Source organism: Neltuma alba, unplaced genomic scaffold, assembly GCF_004799145.2.
Source record: "Neltuma alba isolate B1F8T4 unplaced genomic scaffold, ASM479914v2 tig00001865_pilon, whole genome shotgun sequence".
NCBI classification, from domain to species: domain Eukaryota; kingdom Viridiplantae; phylum Streptophyta; class Magnoliopsida; order Fabales; family Fabaceae; genus Neltuma; species Neltuma alba.
Genome location: NW_021632648.1, coordinates 205 through 23,551, shown reverse-complemented (window position 1 = coordinate 23,551; position 23,347 = coordinate 205). Strand labels below are relative to the sequence as shown.

At 37.6% G+C, this 23,347-nt stretch overlaps 3 protein-coding genes across 6 annotated transcripts in view; 2 read left to right on the top strand and 1 right to left on the bottom strand.

The window, feature by feature from the left end:
* Nucleotides 1-13,510, top strand: part of LOC114713001 (N-terminal acetyltransferase B complex auxiliary subunit NAA25-like) — a 31,604-nt gene extending 18,094 nt beyond the window's left edge. For both annotated transcript variants that reach the window (XM_028897586.1, XM_028897581.1), the window contains 10 exons: nt 1,123-1,328; nt 1,515-1,645; nt 2,639-2,715; nt 3,672-3,746; nt 3,821-4,013; nt 5,091-5,210; nt 5,290-5,428; nt 11,752-11,792; nt 11,901-12,152; nt 12,452-13,510. In XM_028897586.1, coding sequence (XP_028753419.1) covers nt 1,123-1,328; nt 1,515-1,645; nt 2,639-2,715; nt 3,672-3,746; nt 3,821-4,013; nt 5,091-5,210; nt 5,290-5,428; nt 11,752-11,792; nt 11,901-12,152; nt 12,452-13,156 — 1,939 coding nt within the window. In that variant the 3' untranslated portion in view covers nt 13,157-13,510. The remainder of the gene's footprint in view (nt 1-1,122; nt 1,329-1,514; nt 1,646-2,638; nt 2,716-3,671; nt 3,747-3,820; nt 4,014-5,090; nt 5,211-5,289; nt 5,429-11,751; nt 11,793-11,900; nt 12,153-12,451) is intronic.
* Nucleotides 13,511-17,712: 4,202 nt separating this feature from the next.
* On the top strand, nt 17,713-21,410 carry LOC114713039 (laccase-3-like). Its single transcript, XM_028897623.1, has 6 exons — nt 17,713-18,290; nt 18,407-18,558; nt 18,649-18,893; nt 19,052-19,180; nt 19,283-20,236; nt 20,343-21,410. Exons 1-6 carry the CDS (start codon nt 18,171-18,173, stop codon nt 20,471-20,473), a joined length of 1,731 nt encoding a protein of 576 aa, XP_028753456.1. The 5' UTR covers nt 17,713-18,170; the 3' UTR covers nt 20,474-21,410.
* Nucleotides 21,411-21,515: 105 nt separating this feature from the next.
* Nucleotides 21,516-22,912, bottom strand: LOC114713048 (SWR1 complex subunit 6-like). 3 transcript variants are annotated; one of them, XM_028897629.1, is made up of 5 exons: nt 22,729-22,912; nt 22,536-22,642; nt 22,339-22,441; nt 21,995-22,101; nt 21,699-21,902 (listed from the first exon to the last, which is right to left on the bottom strand). In XM_028897629.1, exons 2-5 carry the CDS (start codon nt 22,638-22,640, stop codon nt 21,699-21,701), a joined length of 519 nt encoding a protein of 172 aa, XP_028753462.1. In that variant the 5' UTR covers nt 22,641-22,642; nt 22,729-22,912. The 3 variants fall into 3 exon arrangements, with proteins under 3 accessions (XP_028753473.1, XP_028753462.1, XP_028753468.1); XM_028897635.1 differs by having other exon boundaries at nt 22,759-22,912; XM_028897640.1 differs by lacking the exon at nt 22,729-22,912 and having other exon boundaries at nt 21,516-21,902; nt 22,536-22,640.
* Between the last annotated feature and the right edge of the window lie 435 nt (nt 22,913-23,347).

The window sequence follows — 23,347 nt, the reverse complement described above, 5'->3', positions numbered from 1 at the left end:
GGATCATTATGTGAAGGTTGTTTTGCCTCTCCATTGATATATTTCTCCTTACGCTTCCCACGTAGATACATTAATACACTTTGAGACCATTGGAGATAGTTGCTACCATTAAGTTTGTGAGCCACCACCATAGCTTGATGTTCAGAGGTTAGGGATGGTTCTGGATCAGAGGCTTGAGAGGTGACTAAAGGTGAAGAAGGAGTGCTTTGAGTATTTGAGGATGTACCGGACATAAGGGCCATTGGAATATTACGAACGGACCCAAAAAGGGGTGGGAATTCTGAAGGGTTCATTTTCTGGATCTCTGGGAGGCACTGTTGGTTTCCGGCGGCGGCGCGTGCAATTCACGCGCAGAGGCAGTGGCGGCGCGTGGGCTTCACGCGCGGAGCTTGTGACGGCGCGTGGGCTTCACGCGCAGCTCCGTTTGGCGTCGTCTTCAAGGGATGCGCCGATCTGAGGGCGCCGGTGAGGACTGGAGGGGCGGTGTCGTCCACGGTCTGCTCCTGGCTTCAGATCTGGGACGCCTCACTCTCTCTCTCTCTCCTCGCGTTCTCTCTCTCTCTCTCTCACGGCAGCGACGCACGAAGTTTTCTGGGTTCAGGAGGAACCCTATGCTCTGATACCATGTTTACTTTGCTGAATATTTCATGCTCATATCTTATTCCATATGATTGGGTTACAATATATAGAGTCCGGATGAGAAATAATATCCGGTTACAATCAATCAGCCATAAATTACATATATTGCAATATCTCAATAAATCAGGAAATATATCTTCTAGCTAATATCATGGGCAATAAATGGAGAGAATCAAGGGAGATAATCAGGGGCTTTCTAACATTAAGTATCAGTAGTTCTTCATGATGTGTTAGTTTTGTTTATGTTATAAATGTGATAAGTCTGCTCCAAGATCTTTCTGTCCTCGTGTAATCAGTCAAATTAATGCTGCTTTTCAATACTTCTCTTTAAGGTTTAGTGATCATATGTGTGCAACTCTTGGCTGGGTTGGTGCTTAGTGATTTTCTTAGAATTTGGTTCCTTCCTCTCTTTTATAGTGCTTGAAAAAGTGCAGCACTGGAAAGTGTAACGTTAAAATTGAAGAATTGATTTTATGGTTATAGGTTTGGTCACTTGCCCTGCTTTACTAGTGACGTTGAGATGTTTATTGAAGTACTCAATCCCAATAAGAAGATGGAACTTTTGGAGAAGTTAAAGAAAAATTCTGATCCCTTGACAACCGTGCCAGCAAAGAATCTTGGGCGATCTCTTTCCTTTTTCAAGATCCAACAATTATTGATGGGTGACATGTTTGAGTCTTCATTAAGTGGTAGGTCTGCTGTAGTGGTGCACACGTGTGCATTGTTTCATTATTCAGTTCAGTGTTTTCTAAGAAAATAAGAAATTATTCACACTTAGCTAGTTCAGAGTTTAGACTGAGTTGAATCTGAGCTTTCATTTTTGAGTATTGAGTATTGGCTGGCCATTTATACAAGCTCATCTGAACTTGTTCTAGAGCTTGAAGTCTGCTGTGTACAAATGGCTGAAGTATATTGCAAAAGTGTTGCTTTTTCTAAGGACTTGGATCCGCAGGAGAGCATGCAGGGTGAGGAGCTGCTTTTATTAATTTGTAATTTGTTGGTTCAGGTATGTGGTGTTAAAATTTCTGAATTTCTTTGATTTTGGCAAAAATAAAGTTAAAGGGGTTGCACGATTCCTGTTATAGCTCCCCCATTCCCTTTATACACGAGATCGAATCTGCAGGCTTTTAACATATATTATATTCTGTTATCTACACTTGTTTTAGGGGTTGGAGTAGGTACAGAAAATGACATTGTGGTTGAGATGGATAGTTCATGTATTGGTGACAGTTGTTGTGCTGGATTATCTACATTTTCTGTGCATTAATTAGTTGAAAGAGAGAATGCAGAATACATATTAATTTTGGGATCACCAACGATAAACCTGCCGACTTGGTTGGCTGGATAACATCATTGAGACATAACCTTCCATTTAAGAATTCATCAAAGTTCTTATTTTTCTTTCTTTTTTAAATATAAGGAGTAATTCATCATAGATAGTTACTAGTAAGTCTTATAATTTCATTCTTTTACACGAACACATGCTTTGGCGGGAAATGTTCAAGTGTTACCTCTTTAAAACCATGTTCTGCTGATCTCTCAGATTAAGCTTGATTTTAGAGTCTCCCATACCGTTCAACACAGTTCTCCGGAGAAATGTGCCAGTTACAAGCCTCTTATTTTTAAGGTTTCCTTCTTTGAAGAACTATCTTAAGTTGGAAGGTTTGTTGACCCCTTAAAAGTTTAGCAAATCAAGACATTTAACAGAAAAGTGTCGTTTTTTTTTTTTTTTTTTGGTTGGAATGAACTTCATTTCCATGTAGTTGGTATCGTTATCAAAGGAGAATTTTTATTGCTTCCTTGGTTTTTTTTTTTTTTTTTTGTGTTACATTGATGCTTAGGCTACATGTATGTGACATTGCATAATAATGTTTTGGTTCACAAATAGATTGTTGACAATGTTGTCTTTTACAAATAAATTATTGATAATCTTCAACATATAAAAAACTTTCATGGATGCTATGGCCACTGTTAATGTATTTTAATTTTTTTGGTACAGTTATTCTGGCGCACTAAAAATGTCGGTTATTTAGTAGAGGCTATTATGGTTTTGGAGTTTGGCTTGGCAATACGAAGGTCAGCAATTCTCTTGCGTCATATTTAGGAGCCTGAATTAAAAGTGCATTAGGTGAAGGAAAATTGTTGAAGTCATGCAGATCTTGCTATCATTTATCACCTCTGGTCTATGCTTTTTTTTTTTTTTTTAATGCATTCAAATCTTGCAGATCTGTGTTCTTGAGTTTTTTTTTTTTTTACTGTGTCTAATATTATAAATATGTAATTTTAAGCAATTATTTTTGAGAATCTGTCTAGTGCAAATGTGTTTTTAGTCACAAGATACAACAATAGCAACAACAAAGCCTTATCCCATTAGGTGTGGTCAGCTACATGGATCGCATAACATCGGAGCTCTATTCAAGGCAAAATCTTTAGATATATTATTAATTGAAAGATCTCGTTCAATAACTTAATTAGATAATTAGATAACTATCTTGCTGAAACTGTTGGGGATTTGTTTCGAATTTGTTTTTAGAATAGCATTTCTAATTAGATAATGCTGATTGAATCAAAACTTTATTGTTTGTGTTATTCTTTATTTGAAATTAGATTTGCTTTTATCTTTATGAAAGTTGGATGTAGAAATTTGGGGCCCTTACTTTGTGCTTGAACTAATAGATGTCGCACTCCGTAGTTGCAAGTGGGCTCTTGGATGATATGGTCATGGTCTTCTAAATGTCTTGAAGAAATATGAAGGATATAAATCTCGTATAGTTTTTATTGGTTATTGCCATTTTCGTGTTTGTCGTTTACTGTAACATAATGTAATTATATGGTTGAGTTGAGGTTATAAATTGCATCTGTACCTGGTGTAGTTTTTTCATCAAGGATGGATCAGTGTGTTCTTATCTTGGATACTTTTCAATTTGGCATTTGTAGCACACCGCTTTATTTACAAGTTTTGTAACTTCAGACCGCCGGGCCTTGAGCTAAATTCTGATGATGTCATGTGGCTGCCATGTTTCCTTTTGTAGATATGTTTGGCAGTACAAGATCTTGCTGTTGCACCTCTATTCTTATATAGGCGCTCTTTCTGTGGCATATGAATGGTCAGGTGGTTTGATTGTTTCAATTTTACCTTGTTTGCGTCGTCAATGCTTATTCTAGTTTCTGTTCTGTTCAGGTATAAATCATTGGATGTAAAGAATATTTTGATGGAAACCCTTTCGCACCATATATATCCTCAGATGTTGGTGTCTCCGCTGTGGACAGAACTAGACGGTCTGCTGAAGGATTACCTCAAGTTTATGGATGACTATTTAAGAGAATCTGCTGATCTAACATTTCATGCATATCGCCACAGAAATTACTCAAAAGTATGCATAGTCTTCAAAAGCTTTTTCTCTTCGAGTGCGTTGCTTGTGGCATTCATACATTTTAAAGATTTGAACTAGAAGATCATATTAAGAGAGAAGAAAGCCCCCCCCCCCCCCAACCCAAAAAAAAAAAAAAAACACACACACACACACAAGCATAAAAAAAGATTTTATCTTATCCTCTCAGAAAACAGTTGAAAACCATAAATTCAAAACGAGAAAGAATATTAAACCTGCTGCATCCCTAACAGATGAACTCTAAAAGTGTGTTGTTGCTCTAAACAATGCTTATTTACCAGCCATTTTCATACTTGAGGTGCTTTTTGCCTTTTGGTCCTGCCACTGCCCAAGAAAAAATTATTTTGCATTGGATATAATAGATTAGGTTCTTAAATCATTGATAACTTGGAGGATTTTGAGACTTGATTATATTTTAAAGGATAAAAAAGGTCTCTTTGAGATTGTTGTAGGTTAAAGTCTTACCGCTCTTGTGCAGATTTGTTAATAACTCAAAGCTGGGAGTGGTTCTTTTTGCCAAATATATTAGCATATATTTAGAGATTGATCTGTATTTATTTTTATTGTTGATTATATGTCGAAGAATGTTCATGAGTTTTTCGTAAAATGATCTAATTTCACCCCTCATGATCTATATAAATATGTTGTGGAATTTAACAATTTGATTATTGAGTCATCGATATATAAATGTGATATAATATATTATAAATTCTTTGCCTGGTAGTATTATTCGTAATTGATGAATAGTTTGTTTCTCAGACGTTGTGAGGGAACTGCATCTAGTTATTTATTTATGTGATTCTAAATTTCTATCAACTCTAATGTCCAAGTCAACATATTTGTTGAATTTGATTTAAATTTTGGATGGATATGAAGGAAATGATAAAATTGGGTCACTAAAAAATAAGTGACAATTTCTGTTTAAGCTAAAGTGATTAAAATAAAAGTTCTATAATACTTGAGGAACCAAACAAATTGTAGGCTCATTTTCTGTTGTGAATTCTTAAAATATGATGCCACTATATGTGACTGAGGCTATAAACGTACGTTGTATTTCAGGTGATTGAGTTTGTGCAGTTTAAAGAACAGTTGCAACGCTCTAGTCAGTATCTAGTGGCTAGGGTTGAAGCGCCTATTCTGCAGCTAAAGCAGAATTCAGATAATATTGAAGAAGAGGAGGTAACTAATGTCTTTTAACATTGGCTGTTGGTGACTACCTCTAATACATATGATAATAGATATGTCAAATATTTTTTAGGGTGTCCTCAAAAGCTTGAAATGTGGAATTCCGTTCCTTGAGCTCTCTAATGAGATTGGATCAAAGTCTCTGACCTTCCTTGAAGACTTGCAATCACGACCTTGGTGGACGCCGACGTCGGAGAAAAATTTTCTTCTCGGTCAGTCAGTTTCTCAATTACAGCTTGATTTTAGAGGCAAATGTTTTTATTATGCTTGGGACTATTTTACATCAATATGTACAAATCCTCTAAACAAGTGTCCACGCCAAAATGAAAATCATATTGGCTTTACTCTTTAAGGTATAAAACTTATATGTGATGCTGCCTTGCATGTAGCTAAAGAAATGTTCAACCTTATTAAACCTTAATTTAAACTCTTACATGGTAGCTTGTGAATGATTTTATGGATACCGACTGTTGGTGGATAAAGCACAAGCCAGTTACTATCATTATCATGCGATGGACTTTTAGTTTCCATTATTGGAATGAGCAGACATGAATTGAACTTCAAATTCCTTGGTTATAGATGTTCGTGCACGTCTTGTCAAAAGCTAATGCAAAGTAAACTGAGAAGTTAAAAATGAGGAATACACAGTATTTTAATCAACTGGAATACCCAGCAAGGAGACTATGGGTCTCTATTTGGGCAAAATGAGATCTTCAACCATATCCTTATTCCTATCTTTCTACACAACATGATGACTGATGAGGTTTTTTCAGACCTTCAAATTTTCTACCCGTTTTTGCTAACAGCATCTGTCTTCTCTTCACACTATTTGAGTTCTGAATTGTGAGATTGAGACTTGGTACGCAAGGACCTAATGTCAACCTTAAGACTTGATTTTATTTCATATCAAAGTACTGTTCATTTTGAAAGCTTAAGCTGTTGTGTGTAGATGAATGAAATGGTTTTTTTTAACTTGTATTTTGTTTGTTTGGTCTTTTAACTTGCGACCTTAATCAGTGAATTTCTTTAAGCAAGTATCTTATTATCGCACAACTTACAGGTAGCTTTAAGTGCTCTGGATTTTTTGATGGTAATTGGTTAGCTGTCTACTATTGTTTGAGAGTTTGTAAATTCACTCATATTATTTCATATGATCCCGGTACAATATATAGAGTCCGGATGGAAATATGCAATCCGGTTACAATCAATAATAATGATGCAAAGAGATTACAATCAATCAGAATAATGCAATATCACAAGAAATCAGGAACTTATTCTAGGTAATTTATAGAGTAAATCAAGGGAGAATATAGGGGAGAAGATCACGGCTTCTAACACTCCCCCTCAAGCTGGAGAGTAAATGTCAACCATTCCCAGCTTGCTTCGAAGCCCTTCAAACTTGACTCTGGCCAACGGCTTGGTCATGATGTCAGCAATCTGATCAGTTGAACGCACATGGTTCAAGTTAATGGTGCCATCTTCGACCTTTTCTTTGATGAAGTGCCGATCAATGTCAACATGTTTTGTTCGGTCGTGATACACAGGATTTTTGGTCATTTCAATGCTTGCTTGGTTATCACACCAGAGATTCATAGGTCCTTCATAGGAAATTCTCAATTCCTTCAGGAGTCTAATCACCCACATTCCTTCACATACCCCGAGGGCCACAGCTCTTAGCTCAGCTTCAGCACTGCTCCTTGAGACTACTGTTTGTTTCTTGCTTCGCCAAGTGACTAGGTTTCCCCAAACATAAGTGCAGTATCCTGTGACTGATCTCCTGTTATCCACAGCTCTCCCGTGATCTGCATCAGTGTAGACCTCTATGTTCCTTGTATTCCCCTTTCGAAAGAATATTCCTCTTCCAGGATTGAGTTTGAGGTAGGTGAGGATTCTGTATACTGCTTCCATGTGTTCTTCCTGGGGTTGATGCATAAATTGGCTTACCACTCCAACTGCATAGCTAATGTCAGGCCTTGTATGAGTCAAGTAGATCAGTTTACCCACAAGTCTTCTGTACCTTTCTGAGTTAACTGGTGTCCCGTCTGGTTTCACTTCCAGATTGCATGACTCTTCCATAGGAGTCTCACTAGGCTTAGCCCCAAGTATTCCTGTTTCATGGAGTAAGTCAAGTGTGTACTTTCGTTGAGACACACTTATACCCTTTTTGGATCTAGCAACTTCCATTCCAAGAAAGTACTTCATTTGTCCTAGGTCCTTCACTTGGAATTCCCTAGCCAGGGCTTTCTTGAGATGGGAGATAGAAACCTCATCATTGCCAGTTATGACTATATCATCCACATACACAATTAGGATCGTTACCTTTCCATCACTGTGTTTGACGAAAAGAGTGTGATCAGCTTGTCCTTGAATGTAACCAAATCTTTTGATTGCTTTGGCAAACCTGTCGAACCAAGCTCGTGGAGACTGTTTCAGGCCATACAATGATTTCTTCAATTTGCAAACTGAGTTGGGTGGAGCTATTACTCCATCTGGAATTTCCATGTATACTTCCTCCTCCAAATCTCCATTTAGGAAAGCATTCTTCACGTCTAGCTGATGTAGAGACCAGTCAAGGTTAGCAGCAAGGGATAGGAGTACCTGGATGGTGTTAAATTTTGCCACAGGAGCAAACGTTTCTTGATAATCAATCCCATAGGTCTGAGTGTACCCTTTAGCCACTAATCTTCCTTTGTACTTGTTGATGCTTCCATCAGGATTGAATTTAGGGGTAAAGATCCACCTACAGCCCACTGCTTTCTTGCCCTTAGGAAGTGTGGTAATATCCCACGTGTTGTTTTCCTTCAAGGCTCTTAACTCCTCATATGCAGCATGTTTCCAATTAGGATCTGTCATAGCCTGTTGAAATGTTTCTGGAATCTTCACCTGTGAACTATTCACCACAAAAGTTTGCATTCGTGCAGATAAATTGCCATAGGAGACAAATTTTTGAATAGGATGCTGAGTACATGATCTTACCCCCTTCCTGAGTGCAATAGGCCATCCCAGCTCTTCAGGATCCAACTCCGGATTGGAATCATGTTGCTGCCTTGGAATGGAAGGAACCCTACTACTTGATTGAGAACTTGAGTGCTCTGTCACCCCTGCATCAATTTCAGCATTGGTTTCCATTGGGTGAGGAGTGTTTGTGGTGTTTTGGGTTTGTGATTCTGGTTCAGGGATTTCTTCTTGAGGTGTGGAAGATTCAAGAGATTCAAGAGGGTTAAGAGGTAGGTTGGAGGTGGTTATCGGTTCAGGTGTAATTAGCCATTCTACTCCATAGTGCTCCCCCTGAATGGGTAATTTGGGGTAGTAAGCGTCATCCTCGTAAAAGACGGTATCTTTGGAGATGATGAGTTTTCTGGTAGTAGGACTATAACACTTATACCCTTTTTGGGTGGAAGAATACCCGAGGAAAATACATTTTTCTGCTCTAGCACCTAGTTTGCCGCCATCATGTTTATGAACAAAGACAACACACCCAAAGATCTTTTGGGGAATGGAATTGATGATAGGTGAGGCGGGGTAAGTCTCGAGGAATTTCTGAATGGGGGTAGTGAAATGGAGGATTTTGGAGGCCATGCGATTGATAAGGTAAGCTGCGGTCAATACAGCATCTCCCCAAAACATATTCGGAACGTTTCTTTCCATCATAATAGCCCGAGTCACTTCCAAAAGATGTCTATTCTTTCGCTCAGCAATTCCGTTTTGTTGGGGGGTATAGACACATGAGGTTTGGTGATGGATTCCTTCCTGCTCAAGAAATTCCCTAAAGGCCCCACTCACGTATTCTTTGGCATTGTCACTTCTCAAAACTTTGATGGGAGTATGGAATTGGGTTCTCACAAACGAGCAAAAGTTTTTGAAAATTGGTAAGGCTTCGGATTTCTCTTTCATAAGGTAAACCCATGTGACCCGGGTGTGATCATCTATGAATGTGATAAACCACCTTGTGCCTGTTCGGGTGTTGGTTTTGGCAGGTCCCCAAATGTCGGTATGGATCATTGTGAACGGGGCAGTAGGTAATTTGGCACGTTTCGCATTGGAAAGGAGAAGAATTTTTATTGAATAAAGTTGGAAACACATGCTTCATATAATCAAAGCTGGGGTGGCCTAATCTTAGATGCCACAACATTACATTTTTATTTTGAGAATTTGAGCTAACCATAGCTTTCTTTGCTCCTGCTATCTTCATATCCTTTCCTTCAAAGTAGTAGAGTCCATCCCATTCTTTAGCAGTCAAAATCTTCCTTCCCGAGGTCGAATCCTGAAAAACACATTTAACATCATCAAAGATCACCCGACATACGTGCCCTTTAGTTAATTTGCTCACAGAAATAAGATTGCAAGTAAGGGCAGGGACAAACAAAACATTATGGATTTCCAGATCGTCAGATAGAGCCACAATGCCAACACCCTCAACTTTTGTATATAGTCCAGTTGCTACTTTTACCCTGAGGTTCTCATGGCAATATTTGAGGGACTTGAAGAAGGACTTATTACCAGTCATGTGATCGGTAGCACCGGAGTCAATAATCCAAGTCTCATCACTAGTTACCATTGCATTAAGGGCTATAATGGAGTTACCTGACTGTATCAAGTTCACGTTGGGAACAGATTTTGACTTGTTTTGTTTTTCAAGTATCTTACGAAGCATTTGAAGCTCTTCTCTGGTCAACTGGTCTCCATCGTCACCTCTTTCTTCAGATGAGGTGTGGTGGCTCTTTCTATCTTCTCGTTTCTGCTTTCCTTGGGTTGGTTTTCCATGTAGTTTCCAACATTCATCTCTGGTGTGGCCTCTCTTGTTACAATGATTGCACCACTTGTTCCCTCTCTTCTCAGGCCCCTCTGAGGTCTGGAACCCTCTCGTCACCAATGCCGAGCCTTCTGCTGGGGTCAGATTACCCTGGGTGAGGTGTCGTCGGCTTTCTTCGAACTTAACCATACTGAAGACTTCAAATAGGGATGGCAGGGGTTTCAGTCCCATAATTCTCCCCCTCACTTCTTCAAACACATCATTCAAGCCCAACAAAAATTCATATGTTCGTCCCTTTTCCACCAACTGTCTGTAGTAGTTAGCATCATCTATATCCTTCCAAGGATGTACTTCAAAGAGATCCAATTGCTGCCATATCTTTGTCAGAGTACTGTAGTATTGTGTTACAGTTAAGTTGCCTTGCTTCAGATCTTTGAGTTGCCTCTTGAGATCTAATAAGGCTGCAGTGTTGTCGAGGGTAGAGTAGGTCCGCTTAGCAGCATCCCAGATTTCCTTGGCTGTGCTTGCAAGAAGGTATCCTTCACTGATTTCGAGGGTCATTGAATTGCACAACCAAGACATCACCTGATTATTTTCAGCGAACCAGGTGTCAAATTTGGGGTCATTGTGTGAAGGTTGTTGTGCTTCTCCATTGATATACTTCTCCTTACGCTTCCCACGCAGATACATTAACACACTTTGAGACCATTGGAGATAGTTGCTACCATTAAGTTTGTGAGCTACCCCCATAGCTTGAGGTTCAGTGGCTATTGTCAAGTCTGATTCTGCAGTGGAGTTTTTAGAAGGAGTAGCTTGAGTATTAGAAGATGTACCGGACATGAAGGCCCTTGGAATATTGCGAACAGATCCAAACAATGGTGGAAATTCTGGGTCATCCATTTTCTGGGTCTCTGGAAGGCACTGGAGGTCTATGGCGGCGGCGCGTGGGCTTCACGCGCTGGAACAGTGACAGGGCGTGGCGGCGCGTGGGCTTCACGCGCAGAGCTTGTGACGGCGCGTGAGAGTCACGCGCAGCTCCGTTCGACGTCGGCTTCTGGGGACTGGCCGATCAAGGGACGCCGGTGAGGACTGGAGGGGTGGTGTCGTCCACGCAGCTCTCCTTGCACCAGGTTGAGGACGCCCACTCTCTCTCTCTCTCTCTCCCCGCGCTGTCTCTCTCTCTCTGGCTCACAGCAGATTCTCACGGAGCTTTTCTGGGTTCAGACCGAACCCAGAGCTCTGATACCATATTGTTTGAGAGTTTGTAAATTCACTCATATATTATTTCATATGATCCCGGTACAATATATAGAGTCCGGATGGAAATATGCAATCCGGTTACAATCAATAATAATGATGCAAAAGAGATTACAATCAATCAGAATAATGCAATATCACAAGAAATCAGAAACTTATTCTAGGTAATTTATAGAGTAAATCAAGGGAGAATATAGGGGAGAAGATCACGGCTTCTAACATCTACAGATGGTATGGCTATCTTAATATGTGAATAAATTATGTACCTGGCTTCAGTCCGTCCCTACCCTGCCCCTTATCTCAACCCCATCCAAGGCTTCAGGCTGCCATTGTTTTCCCAAAAATAATTGACTATGCCTGATATAATTGGATTTGACTTATGTATAGTTTCTGTTAAGGAATTTTTATTGACTAATTGTCGATTCTAATTTTGTGATGCAGATTATGTATGGTATAATGTTTCAATGTTTTTTTTCTTGATGATCATTTTTGGTAAACTTAGTTGGCTGTTGGCACCTGTTTCAGGACCATTTGAAGGGATTTCTTTTTGTCCTAGAAGAATCTCGGTAGGTGATTTCAGTCTTTGACTATTTTGTGGCTGATTACTATCAATAATGCTTGTTCCAATTTTAACTTTTCCCTTTCTTCCCTGCATGGTTTGCCAACAAAATTAGATGAATGAAAGGGAGACGAGTTGCAAGAGAGTGATTGAGAAAAGATCCCTAGTTCCTCGAATGATATATCTCTCTATTCAAAGTGCTTCAGCATCTATGAAGGAGAATGTTGAGGTCAATGGTTCTGTTCCAACGAAAATCTCCTCAGAGTTGAAATTGTTGCTTGAGCGCTATGCTCAATTGTTGGGCTTTTCTCTTCGTGAAGCGGTGGATGTGATCATGGATTTTCCAGGTGGTGAAAGGTTTTCTGAGGTAAGATTATTGAGCTTTTTATGCTACTGCTAAAATATGTCTATATGGGATCATGAAACTATGTATCTCTAAACATGGCACCCACACCAAATGCCAATGATACCATGTGGCTCCTAACTAGTATGACAAACATTTTCTATCTCCTAACTAGTATGAAATCAAGACATACTTCTCTCTTATGTTCAAACAGCTGCTCCAAGTAACTTGAAAGTCTTAGCTACTATATGTTTCAGTATTGCAAAATTATTTTTATGTTGCAACTGGATGATTGATCCCTATTTTTGATAACCTCTTCACAGGTTTTTGGCCCCAACTTGATAGACTGGTTAAATTTCACGGTATTCTTAAACGCATGGAATTTGAATTCCCGTGAATTGGTGCAGCCGGATGGAAATGGAAATAGGCCCCATACTTGGAATATCTTAGATTCTTTGCTGGAGAAGTACATTTTAGAGAAGGTGAAGAGCATGGAGTCTGAAATCTGTTCTTCTTGGGGTGATGTTCAGCTTCTTATACAGATAGTTACAGAACCTTTAGCCTGGTATGGACTCATAATCCAGTCTTGTCTGAGATCATGTCTTCCTTCAGGTAAAAAGAAAAAGAAGAGTGGATCAGTAGATCATTCCAGCTCTAGTTTAGTTCATACAATCACCAATTCTGTGCAGCATTTGTCTAGTATGGTAGAGGAGATCATGAAATGGATAAGGGAATGGAAAAACACTCCTGAGGATAAGAATGTGGAGTACATTATATCCTCTTTTAGAAACAATGAGCAGAATGATGGGCCGGGGCAAATATTTCGCACTTTGGACTCATTTTTTCACTCCAAAGATGGTGCAGAACTCGGTGATCGGATCTCCCAATCACTTGAGTCCTGGAGCCCTGCTGATGTAGCAAGGAAAATGGTGACTGGGAAGCATGAAGTACTGATGGAATTTTCTAAGATCTGTGAGTTAAAACTCAGGTCATTACGATCAATGAAACAGCAGATAGCCCAACTCTGAGGAAACATCATCAATTAACTGGTCTCGAGGTTACTTGTTTTCAGCTTGATAGATGTCTCTTGTATCACTGGAAAATACCCACCAATGTTAGTCTGATAGTTAGGAAAGCCGAGCTTTAGTTATTTTTTCGTTTTTTGGTTATCTCATTAGTTTGATCTAGGAGATACTTGTCAGAGAGTTCTGTGAAACAGCTTCACTGTTTTCTGCAATTTAGCAGCTTCTGTTTTGTTTCATTTTCGTGTAAAATTCTCTGTTGGACTAGGGTTTAAACTAAGCAATCATTTTTTTCAAGGAATTTTGGCGATGTATTATTGGTTTTGATTGGCTTAAATGAAACTTGGGATTTTTCAAACTTGTCCTTCTAATGATTCCATGCTCAGTACATTAAAATTTAAAGCAAGGGTATGATCCCTTGCCCTGTGCCGATATTCTGCATCGATGTGGTTTTTCACCCAAGCGACATGAAGCTGTTGAGTTAAAACAGATCTAGACAAGTCAAATGATCTAACTCAACCACAAGCTGAGAATTCTGTCTTACCCAGCGGATTACATTGGTTGGCGAATTTAACTTAAAATAAATTTTGGAAAAAAGGAAAATGAAAATAAAAATAAAAGAAACTTAAAAATGTATATAAACCCATTCTTTACGTTTTCAATGTTTATTCATGAAAAATGAAAAATAATATATAATTGTCTTGAATTATTCAAAGAGTTCTTCAAAATTTAGCACTGACTTAAACAAGACGGTATGATGAAACTTAAATAACATTTGAATCTAACATCGAAGAAAATGTTTGGATCTTGGAGTGATCATACTATAATATAAAATCAATATCTTCTACATAACAACATAAACAACAACCGGACAATGTGCATTATGGATGAGGTTATGATGATTTATTTTCTTCAACTTCTGATTAATATTATAGTGGATTAAATCGTCCAATACACTAAACTAGGAATATTTAAGGAAAAATCCCAGAAAAAGCCATTGGAATATACCAAATCCTAGATTGGGCCTTTAAATTTTGAAAATGACAGAATGGGTCATTGACCCAATTTGTCATTTGTGAAATTCAGGCGAATTGACATTTTTGCCCCTGAGCAAAAGTGAGTAGTTATTCTCTAAACAAATCTAGGTAACGCTTATACTATTCTAGTGATTACAAGATTCGTTGTAGTTAATAATAAGGTACCTGACAATAATAAGATACCTGACTATGAAAAAATGAGTAGTTATTCTCTATACAAATCTAGGTAATGCTTATATTGTTCTAGTGATTACAGCATTAGTTGTAGTTAATAACAAGACACCTGACTATGAAAAAGTGAATAGTTATTCGCTATATGAATCTAGGTAACACCTAAACTCTTATAGTGATTCCTTGAATCATTGTAGTGAATGAATAAATGAGGGCAAAATTGTCAATTCGCCTGAATTTCACAAATGACAGATTGGGTCAATGACCCATTCTGTCATTTTCGAAATTTAAGGACCCAATCTGGCATTTCCCATATTCCAAGGACCTTTTTTGGGATTTTCCCAATATTTAACTTATCCTGTCTCGATATAAAAAAAAATTTCAAGACGGGACGAATACGAGATAGAATAGCAATTGAAACGGGACAAGGCCGTTCCATCCTGCCCAGTCCCATCTCGGGATTTTTTTTTAAAAAATACTTATTAATATTATTAGATTATTCAATTCACTTATTAATAATAATTATTTTTTATAATGATTTTCAGCTTTTGAGTTGTAGTATTATCCTAACAAAATTTTATTTTTCAATAAAATAATTCATAAAGCTATTATATAGTGTTTCTTTTACAATATTGTTTTTACACCCTTTTACATTGCTTTCTACATAATTTTTTTAATAATGTTTTTATCTTTAAAAGCCTAATAGAAAACAAACATTATAATATTAAAAAAAATTCATACCTAAAATTACAATTTTTTTTTTCAAATAAGGAAATAGGACATGAAACAAAAATCCTTTCATGTCCTTGTTCACCAGGACAGGACTAGGACGGGCTTATCACGTTCCCATCTCGTCTCATGAACACCCCTACATAGAACTAGAGGTAGCACTATAGATATTTTGTTTATGATGCACTGAGATTGTCTTTCTTGTTCTCTAGTTTATGAATTAAAGAAACACTTCTTTGGTCATATTTATATACCCTTACTTCATTCTTCATGAGAATAAACTATTAAAGTATAAAACACATATTAAATAAGGGAAGAGTTAAACAAATTTATTAAAGTTTAAGGTAGTTTTTATTAGTTCTATAAAACATGTTAAAAATACCTTGTAAATAGAACCAGAAAAGTATATGATAAGGTTTTGTTCTAGTTCTTGTCTTGCATGTTGATGGGTCATACTTTTCTCCTGATTTCTTAGTTATATCCTCTAGATATAGCATACATTTTTGCATGCATCTAGATAATACAAAACTATTTGATCTGGAGAAAATTCCTACGTTATGCTGATAAAATTCACATCAGAGCCAATCTGTTTGATTTCTCAATTTCTATTGGTTTTGACTCCTAGAATCCATTCTAGAACTTCGGCAGGATTCCTCATCTGTTGATTTTATTAAATCCAGAGGTTGACACTGTCACTTGCTATGTGTATTTTATGGACCAATGATAATTGCAAAGTTATTCCAAATCTTGTTATGTTAGGTTTAACTAACAAATTGATGGGATTAGTCTAAAAGTCAGTTGTGGCGGTCTACCTAATACATCAGAAGCCAACTTAGTCACATAACACATACTGACTACTGATATTGGCACAAGTACCACTACCAATAGAGTAACAATTATATTAATACCAGTTAACCCTTTGAAACCTGCTTCTTTTGTAAAATATTAATAAAAATTAATTTTTTTGTTCTTATAGTTTTGAGTCAATTTCAATCTCAAATTGTAACTCAATCTCTAAACTTCAACTTAATACAACTTAGTCCCTACAGTTTAATTGTCGAAAATGTTAGTCCCTATATTTTAGAACATAAGGTTAGGTACTTCATGAAACTGAAGTTTTCAATGGTTCAAACTAGGGGGACTGTTACAGAGAAATAAAGTCAAAAGATCGAGTTCTAACTAAGTCAACACTATAATAAATGAGTCATATTGAATTGAAGTTTAGGGACTAAAATACAATAAAGTCAAAACTATACAAACTAAAATTTTAATTTTCCCAGAATGTTATATACCTAATGTGAAAAAGATGTATAATCATATCATATCAATTAGTGCCTAGATTGAAGATGAGTTAATTTATTTTGAAGATATCAAGAGCTTTTACTCAAATCAAATGCTTTCAGACCCAGTTGTCCCTTACATTCTCATTTGCTTTTTCTTTAGTTAGATTCCCTTTGGCTTGTATTTGAACCTTTAAAATTTATAAAACTTGACGTAAAGATTTTTGACCAAGATGGCCAAAAGGTAGTGATACTTCTTTCACAACATTGAAAAATTTGGTCTGACTGGGTTGAACTATGACATTTATATAGTATTAAAGTAGAGTTTTAAAGGAATCTAGGTTGTTATGCATTGAGAAAAGTCCTACCAAATAAAGATACGATTTTATGTTATTTTTATAATAATATAACGTCGAGAAGCATGGCGGACTAAGTATTGCTGTTCATGTCGTTTTCTGACATCACTGGAAATGGTCAACCAAACGCAAAGTCCATACTTTCTCATTACCAAATCAAACAGAAGCTCAACCTCAACATTATGGTACCGTTGTTTACTTTGTAGTTTTTTTTTTTTTTTGGTTTTTTTCAATTCCTTGGTTTAGAAAGAAAATAAAGACTGGAGTTAAGCTGCAAGGATAATAAAATAAAATTGCATGATCTGCATGACCTTAGTGGCATTTAGATCGACGAGCAAACGACTGATTCACAAAGTTTTACTGTGGATTAAATAAAGGGAGGGTAACAGTTAGGTTCCAAAAGAAAAGAGTTTATGACAGTTACCTTGCAATTTTTTTCTGAAAAATGAGTTGCAAATATCAATTTAGGGGATGTTTGGAAAACCCTAAAAAATATTTCAAAAAAATGTTTCCACACAAGCTGAAACAAAACTTCTCTCATACATTTATTTTGGATTCTATAAAATCACTTTTAAGATGCTAATCCAAACACACCATCAAACATTGTAAATTTAGGAATCTCAATTACAAATAAGATATTCAAATTTCAAGTGTGACTCAATTTGCAACTTAGATTCCTATTGGTTTCCAACTGTCTCTATTGCTATTTGCAATTCATTATAGGTTGATTCATGAATAGCTAGAAATATTATGTTGATTCAAATATATCAATATGGATAAATTTCTCAATAGCATGATGAATATATACTTTTTATAACTCTAACATTATATGATAGGATTCATCGAAGAATTTTTTTTTTTTTAAAACTACATCTCATATTTTAATTAAAAAAATGATGATAAAAATATGAGAAAAGTAAGTCTATATTATTACAAAATAAAGGAAAGCCTCTAACTCAATTTGCCTTCTCATTTATTTTTACAAACTAAATGGCTGTGGCTGATGAAAGGATCAGAGAAGAATAAAAAATTTGCAAATCAAACCTTAAACATTTCATTAAGATAGTAATTTAACAATATTAAATGGAAACCTATTTTGCTTGGCTTATGGTAACAAGCATGTTTACTAGTTCTTTAGCAAAAATGTTCAGGTACTTACCCAGTCTCATCGTGGATCACTTCTTTGTATGAAAATCTAAAGACTATCTATAACATCTGCTCCACAGATGATTGCGCTAGTGGGTGCACCAAATCCTCTTTATGGTTAGACTAATTGCCCTTTAATATTAAGTACACTGCTGACTCTCATGTAAAAGGCCATAACTTCTAAATTCCCATACTAATAAAAAAGAAATTCCTTGATTGGCTTTCTCTCTTTTCACTCTATAAATACCTGCACATCAGACCAGTGCCAAGCCATCTCCATTCAACAAAGCCAGAGACAATAATGGAGACTTTTCACCTTCCTGGCAAGTCAAGTTGCCTCTGGCTGTTGCTCATCCTGCTCACTATCACTGCTTGTGTTGATTCTCATCCACCTGCAGAGACTCACTACCATGAATTTGTTGTAAGTGTTAGCTTTATGATGATGTGCTACAGGTTATTAACTTATTATAGATATATACTATCATTATGATGAAGCTAGTTACTGATTAGCATGGCTTCATATATTGAATGGAATAGATTCAAAATACACCAGTGAAGAGGCTGTGCAGAACTCTCAACGTACTCACTGTCAACGGGCAATTCCCGGGGCCAGCAATTGAAACAAGGAATGGAGATTCACTTGTTATCAAAGTAACCAATGCTGGAAGATACAACATTTCAATACACTGGTAATCAATATCACGTTGATCTTGAGTAATTCACTTGTTGGTTCACCATGCTTGATATTTGATTTTCCTCGTAATCTGATGTGCTTCTAGGCATGGTCTTCGAATGCTGCAAAATCCATGGGCAGATGGACCTAGTTATGTGACCCAGTGTCCAATCCCCCCAGGAGGAACTTACACATACCGCTTTACTATCAATAACCAGGAAGGCACACTATGGTGGCATGCTCATACTGGATTCCTCAGAGCTACTGTCTATGGAGCTTTCATAATCTACCCAAGATTGGGGTCTCCTTATCCTTTCCCAATGCCAAAGCGAGAATTCCCCATCCTTCTTGGTAAGTCTCTTAAGCTTTCTCAGCCATCTATACCCATTTCTTGCCATTGAATTGTGATTTAAGCTTGCAAAAAACAGTTAACCCATCAAGTCATACTGAGCATGTCATGTTCAATGAATCCAAGGCAGTCATGACTGATAATTTCTGATCATTAACAGGGGAATGGTTCGATAGGGATGCAATGAGTCTCTTAAGGATGACACAATTTACAGGGGGACCCCCAAATGTATCTCTTGCATACACCGTTAATGGTCAGCCTGGTGATCTCTACAGATGCTCCAGCCAAGGTTTTGAATATTTTCATATCACAACTACAAAGTAGATTAACATTCTCTAAGGTTGAAAAGGATAAAGAACTGACTGTAACCCATGACAAAATCATTACGCAGATACCGTACGGATTCCAGTAGAACCTGGTGAGACAATTCTCTTAAGAATAATCAACAGTGCACTTGAACAAGAACTCTTCTTTTCGGTTGCCAACCACAGGATGACGGTTGTTGGCACTGATGCTGCATATACCAAGCCTTTCACCACAACAGTTCTGATGATAGCACCAGGCCAGACAATCAATGTCCTTCTCACTGCTGATCAAGCCCCAGGTCGCTACTACATGGCAGCACGTGCCTATGAATCAGCCCAAAATGCTCCCTTTGACAATACCACCACTACTGCAATCCTTGAGTACAACTCTGCTAGCTGCAAGAATTGTGGACAAAATTCAAGACCAATATTGCCGGCTCTGCCAGCCTTTAATGACACAGCGACTGCAACTGCATTCAATGCTGGACTCAGGGGCCTTTCCCAGGTTAAGGTATTTCAAGATGTTGATGTGAGTCTGAACTTCATAGTGGGGTTAGGATTAATCAATTGCACCAATCCTAATAGCCCCCGTTGCCAAGGACCTAATGGAACTCGCTTCACAGCCAGCATGAACAATATTTCTTTGGTACTCCCAAGAACTACCTCCTTAATGCAAGCATACTATCAAGGAATGCCTGGTGTCTTCACCACAGACTTTCCTCCTGTTCCTCCGCTGCAATTTAATTATACAGGGAATGTCCCCCGAGGCCTATGGACACCTGCTCGAGGAACTAAGCTCTACAAGTTGAAATATGGTTCCAAGGTGCAACTTATTTTCCAGGATACGAGCATAGTAACACCTGAGGACCACCCCATGCATATTCATGGATACCACTTCTACATAGTTGGTTCAGGTTTTGGCAACTTCAACCCAGCAACGGATCCTGCTAAGTTTAATCTTATTGATCCACCTGTGAGAAACACCATAGGAACACCTCCAGGAGGATGGGTAGCCATTCGTTTTGTTGCTGATAATCCAGGTAATATGCTACTGACAAAATTTATCAGTCCTGCTCTTACAACTTGTATTTAAAAAAGAAAAAAAACACATCACTAACATGATTTTCATGTATTGGTGCAAAACAGGAATTTGGTTCGTGCATTGTCATATAGATTCACATCTCAATTGGGGTTTGTCAATGGCATTCCTCGTAGAGAATGGAGTTGGACCGTCACAGTCAGTTATACCACCACCACCAGATCTACCAAGATGTTAAGATGAAGAATACATCATTAGTTATAAATTTTATGCTAATGAAATATTGGCTTGCTGTTTGCATATTCTTCAAATATTTTCTAAATAGTAAGTGTGGTTTTCTTTATTGTGTGATCCATGTAGCCAGCCTCACCTAGTGGGATAGGGCTAATTGTTGTCGTTATATAGTCAATGTGGTTTTCCACCTTCATTCCTAGTCCAGAATAGGATGATGCTCAATTGAGCAGCTTACTTGTTTTCCCCTGATTGTGTAAGCCTCTTGAAAGACAAATAAAAGATGAATGGTTTCTTATCATTTGTACGATCAGTCCTTTTGTTCAGGAAAAATATGTTCCATTCTGGCAAGTTGAAAGTCAAGGCTGCAGACATAAATTCTTAGAAGAGATTCCTGGGTGGATTATGTCAATTAAGTAGGCCAAATTAGTTATGGATAGGCATGTATACTGACAAATCGGAGATTGATGTCCAATATACTTGTATGCTTGTTCATGATTAATAGGATCTGCCAACCTTTGGTAGACCAAGGCTACCACAGAATTTTCCTCCAATTTGGTCCTTGTCCCACAGTGGCAGAATGACCCACATAATAAGGAAGCAAACACGTAATTTAGCCAGACCTGCAAAACGAACTGATGCATATCTAGTTTTCAGGTGGCCACCATGATGATGCGCGGATACCTAGCCTGATCTAACATCACAAGACCTCCTTAATTGGGTTAATCAAATCAGCAGAACGCAATAGGATCACAATATATGATTTCTTAAAGATAATAATATATAATTTGTATGGCTGTATTTAGTCGTCTGAGAAATGAAACATACTATTCATGGCTAGTGAGTTGGGTAAATTTGCAGGGTTTTTTTTTTTTTTTGGGTGACAACTTTTTAGATATTTTATCACATATAACGATATATTGATTGATTCTGAAAGACCAAAACGAAGCCTATAGTCAGTTGCATCAAAGATGTCAATACAATTAAACAAGCACAGAATCAGTGAACTGACGGAAGTGCTTTTTCTTTTTTCTTTTTTTTTGGGGGGGGGGGGGGGGTTGGTTTAACTGGAGAGTTGGGGCGGGGAGTTCAGTAAGGACCTTGCTTTCGGGAAAAACAAGTAAAAACCATTGTGGAATTTAGCAAACTTCTTGAGATATTTAACACAGTGCCTCTGATCTGACGTTATATGAATAATACATTTTTCTAGCCAAGCCGAAATGTCTCATGTATCAAGCTACAAATTTCAAGCAACGAGTATCATTGTGTACATTTTGACAACGATATGAACAGAAGCGCATACCACATCTAACACAAGTATAATTGGCAGAAAACCCACAAACTGTACAAAAATGGCGACGGCAGGTTGAGCTTGGAGGTCCGACTGCTGCTTTCCAATAAGATGGAACATGTGGAGGTAATGACTCTAGGTTTGCCTGTGTTTGCAAATGTAGATATAGCTATAAAACCATCAAGGCAACTATATAAGCAAGAGATTCTCAGTGTATATCGCTTATGGTTTATTCACCTCGTGTAAGAGCTCAAGGAAAGTTCTTGGGGCCTTCCTTGCTTCAAGTGCCTTTGCCTGCCGGGTTGTCCTTTTTGTGCCCTTTGACTGCTTTTTTTGTATATACACTGCACGAGGAGGTCCAAAAAGAGAACAACGAAAAGGAATCCATTAACAACTTAATGCAAGCATTTCGCAGGGTACCTAATAACAGTCTACTGTTTCGTGGACAAATTCCGAAGCACTATGCACCATACAAAATTTTCACTAACTGCGGGAAAGCTTCTCAATTTTCAACCAAATATTGAATTTAAAGAAAAAGAAAAGAAACAGAAGCAGTTTCAGAAAACCAAGGCGATATAAACCTTGATCTTCATCGTCTAGAGAAGCTTCATCGTCGTCAATAGCTTCTACAGTCTCAAATCCTGCATTATCATTCTCCAAAGCTTCGAGGCGAGCAAGCGCAGCCTAGAATTAGAAGTCCAAACTTAACATAAGAGCTGTAATGAAATTCATAACTCTGAATTTAACAGAGCTTATAAATTCATTCAAAGTTTTCAACCTGCGTGCGATTGTCACTACTAGCAAGAGCAGCAACCATTTTCGGTGCAACCTTCCGAGTTCGGCTTGACATTCGGCGAAGAGGGTTTGGGCTTTCGTCTTCCATTTCTGCATAATACGGTCAAATTTGCAATCTTGCAACTAAACTATAATATAAAAGCAAAGATCTAAAAGAGACTGGAAAATGGTCAGACCCAGGAAACCAGAGAGCTTTTCGTTCTCACTTCTTGTTAAGCTTGTGCGTCACTTCCTCGGAGAAATCAGAAAAGAAAGAAGCCGCTAGCAACAGAGAATTGCGACAAGAAACAGAGCTCAGTAATTTCGCCGCCGGGGGGCTGAGCGGCTTCAGGGTCCAGGGAAAGAGCAAGCACAAATGGACGATGCAGTTATTTTGATTTTTGACTGCCAGGAGACCTGGGAAAGCAGGCTCGCGCTGCGGATACGGGTCGGGCCATAGCGGTGAGGGCTGAATGCGGTACGGGTCGAAGTAGCCTGCACTAATACCAGCCCGAGCCAGTTTAAATTTTTTTTTAAAAATTTATTATATTAATATGAGTTAAGTCTAGTTTGAAATGTGATGTATCAAAAAAAAAAAGTCTAGTTTGAAATGTTGAAATTAGATTCCAAGTTTTTAACTTGAGTAATGAATTCTAACTAAAAAAAACATGAGAATTAATTTATTATTTTAGAAGATATTTAAGAAAAACTAACATATATATTTTTTATAAATAATTAATTTAACTAGTTTTTTATCCAAATTAATTAAGTAAATCTTTTATGTGTGTGTATGTATGACTATATGAGAATCACATG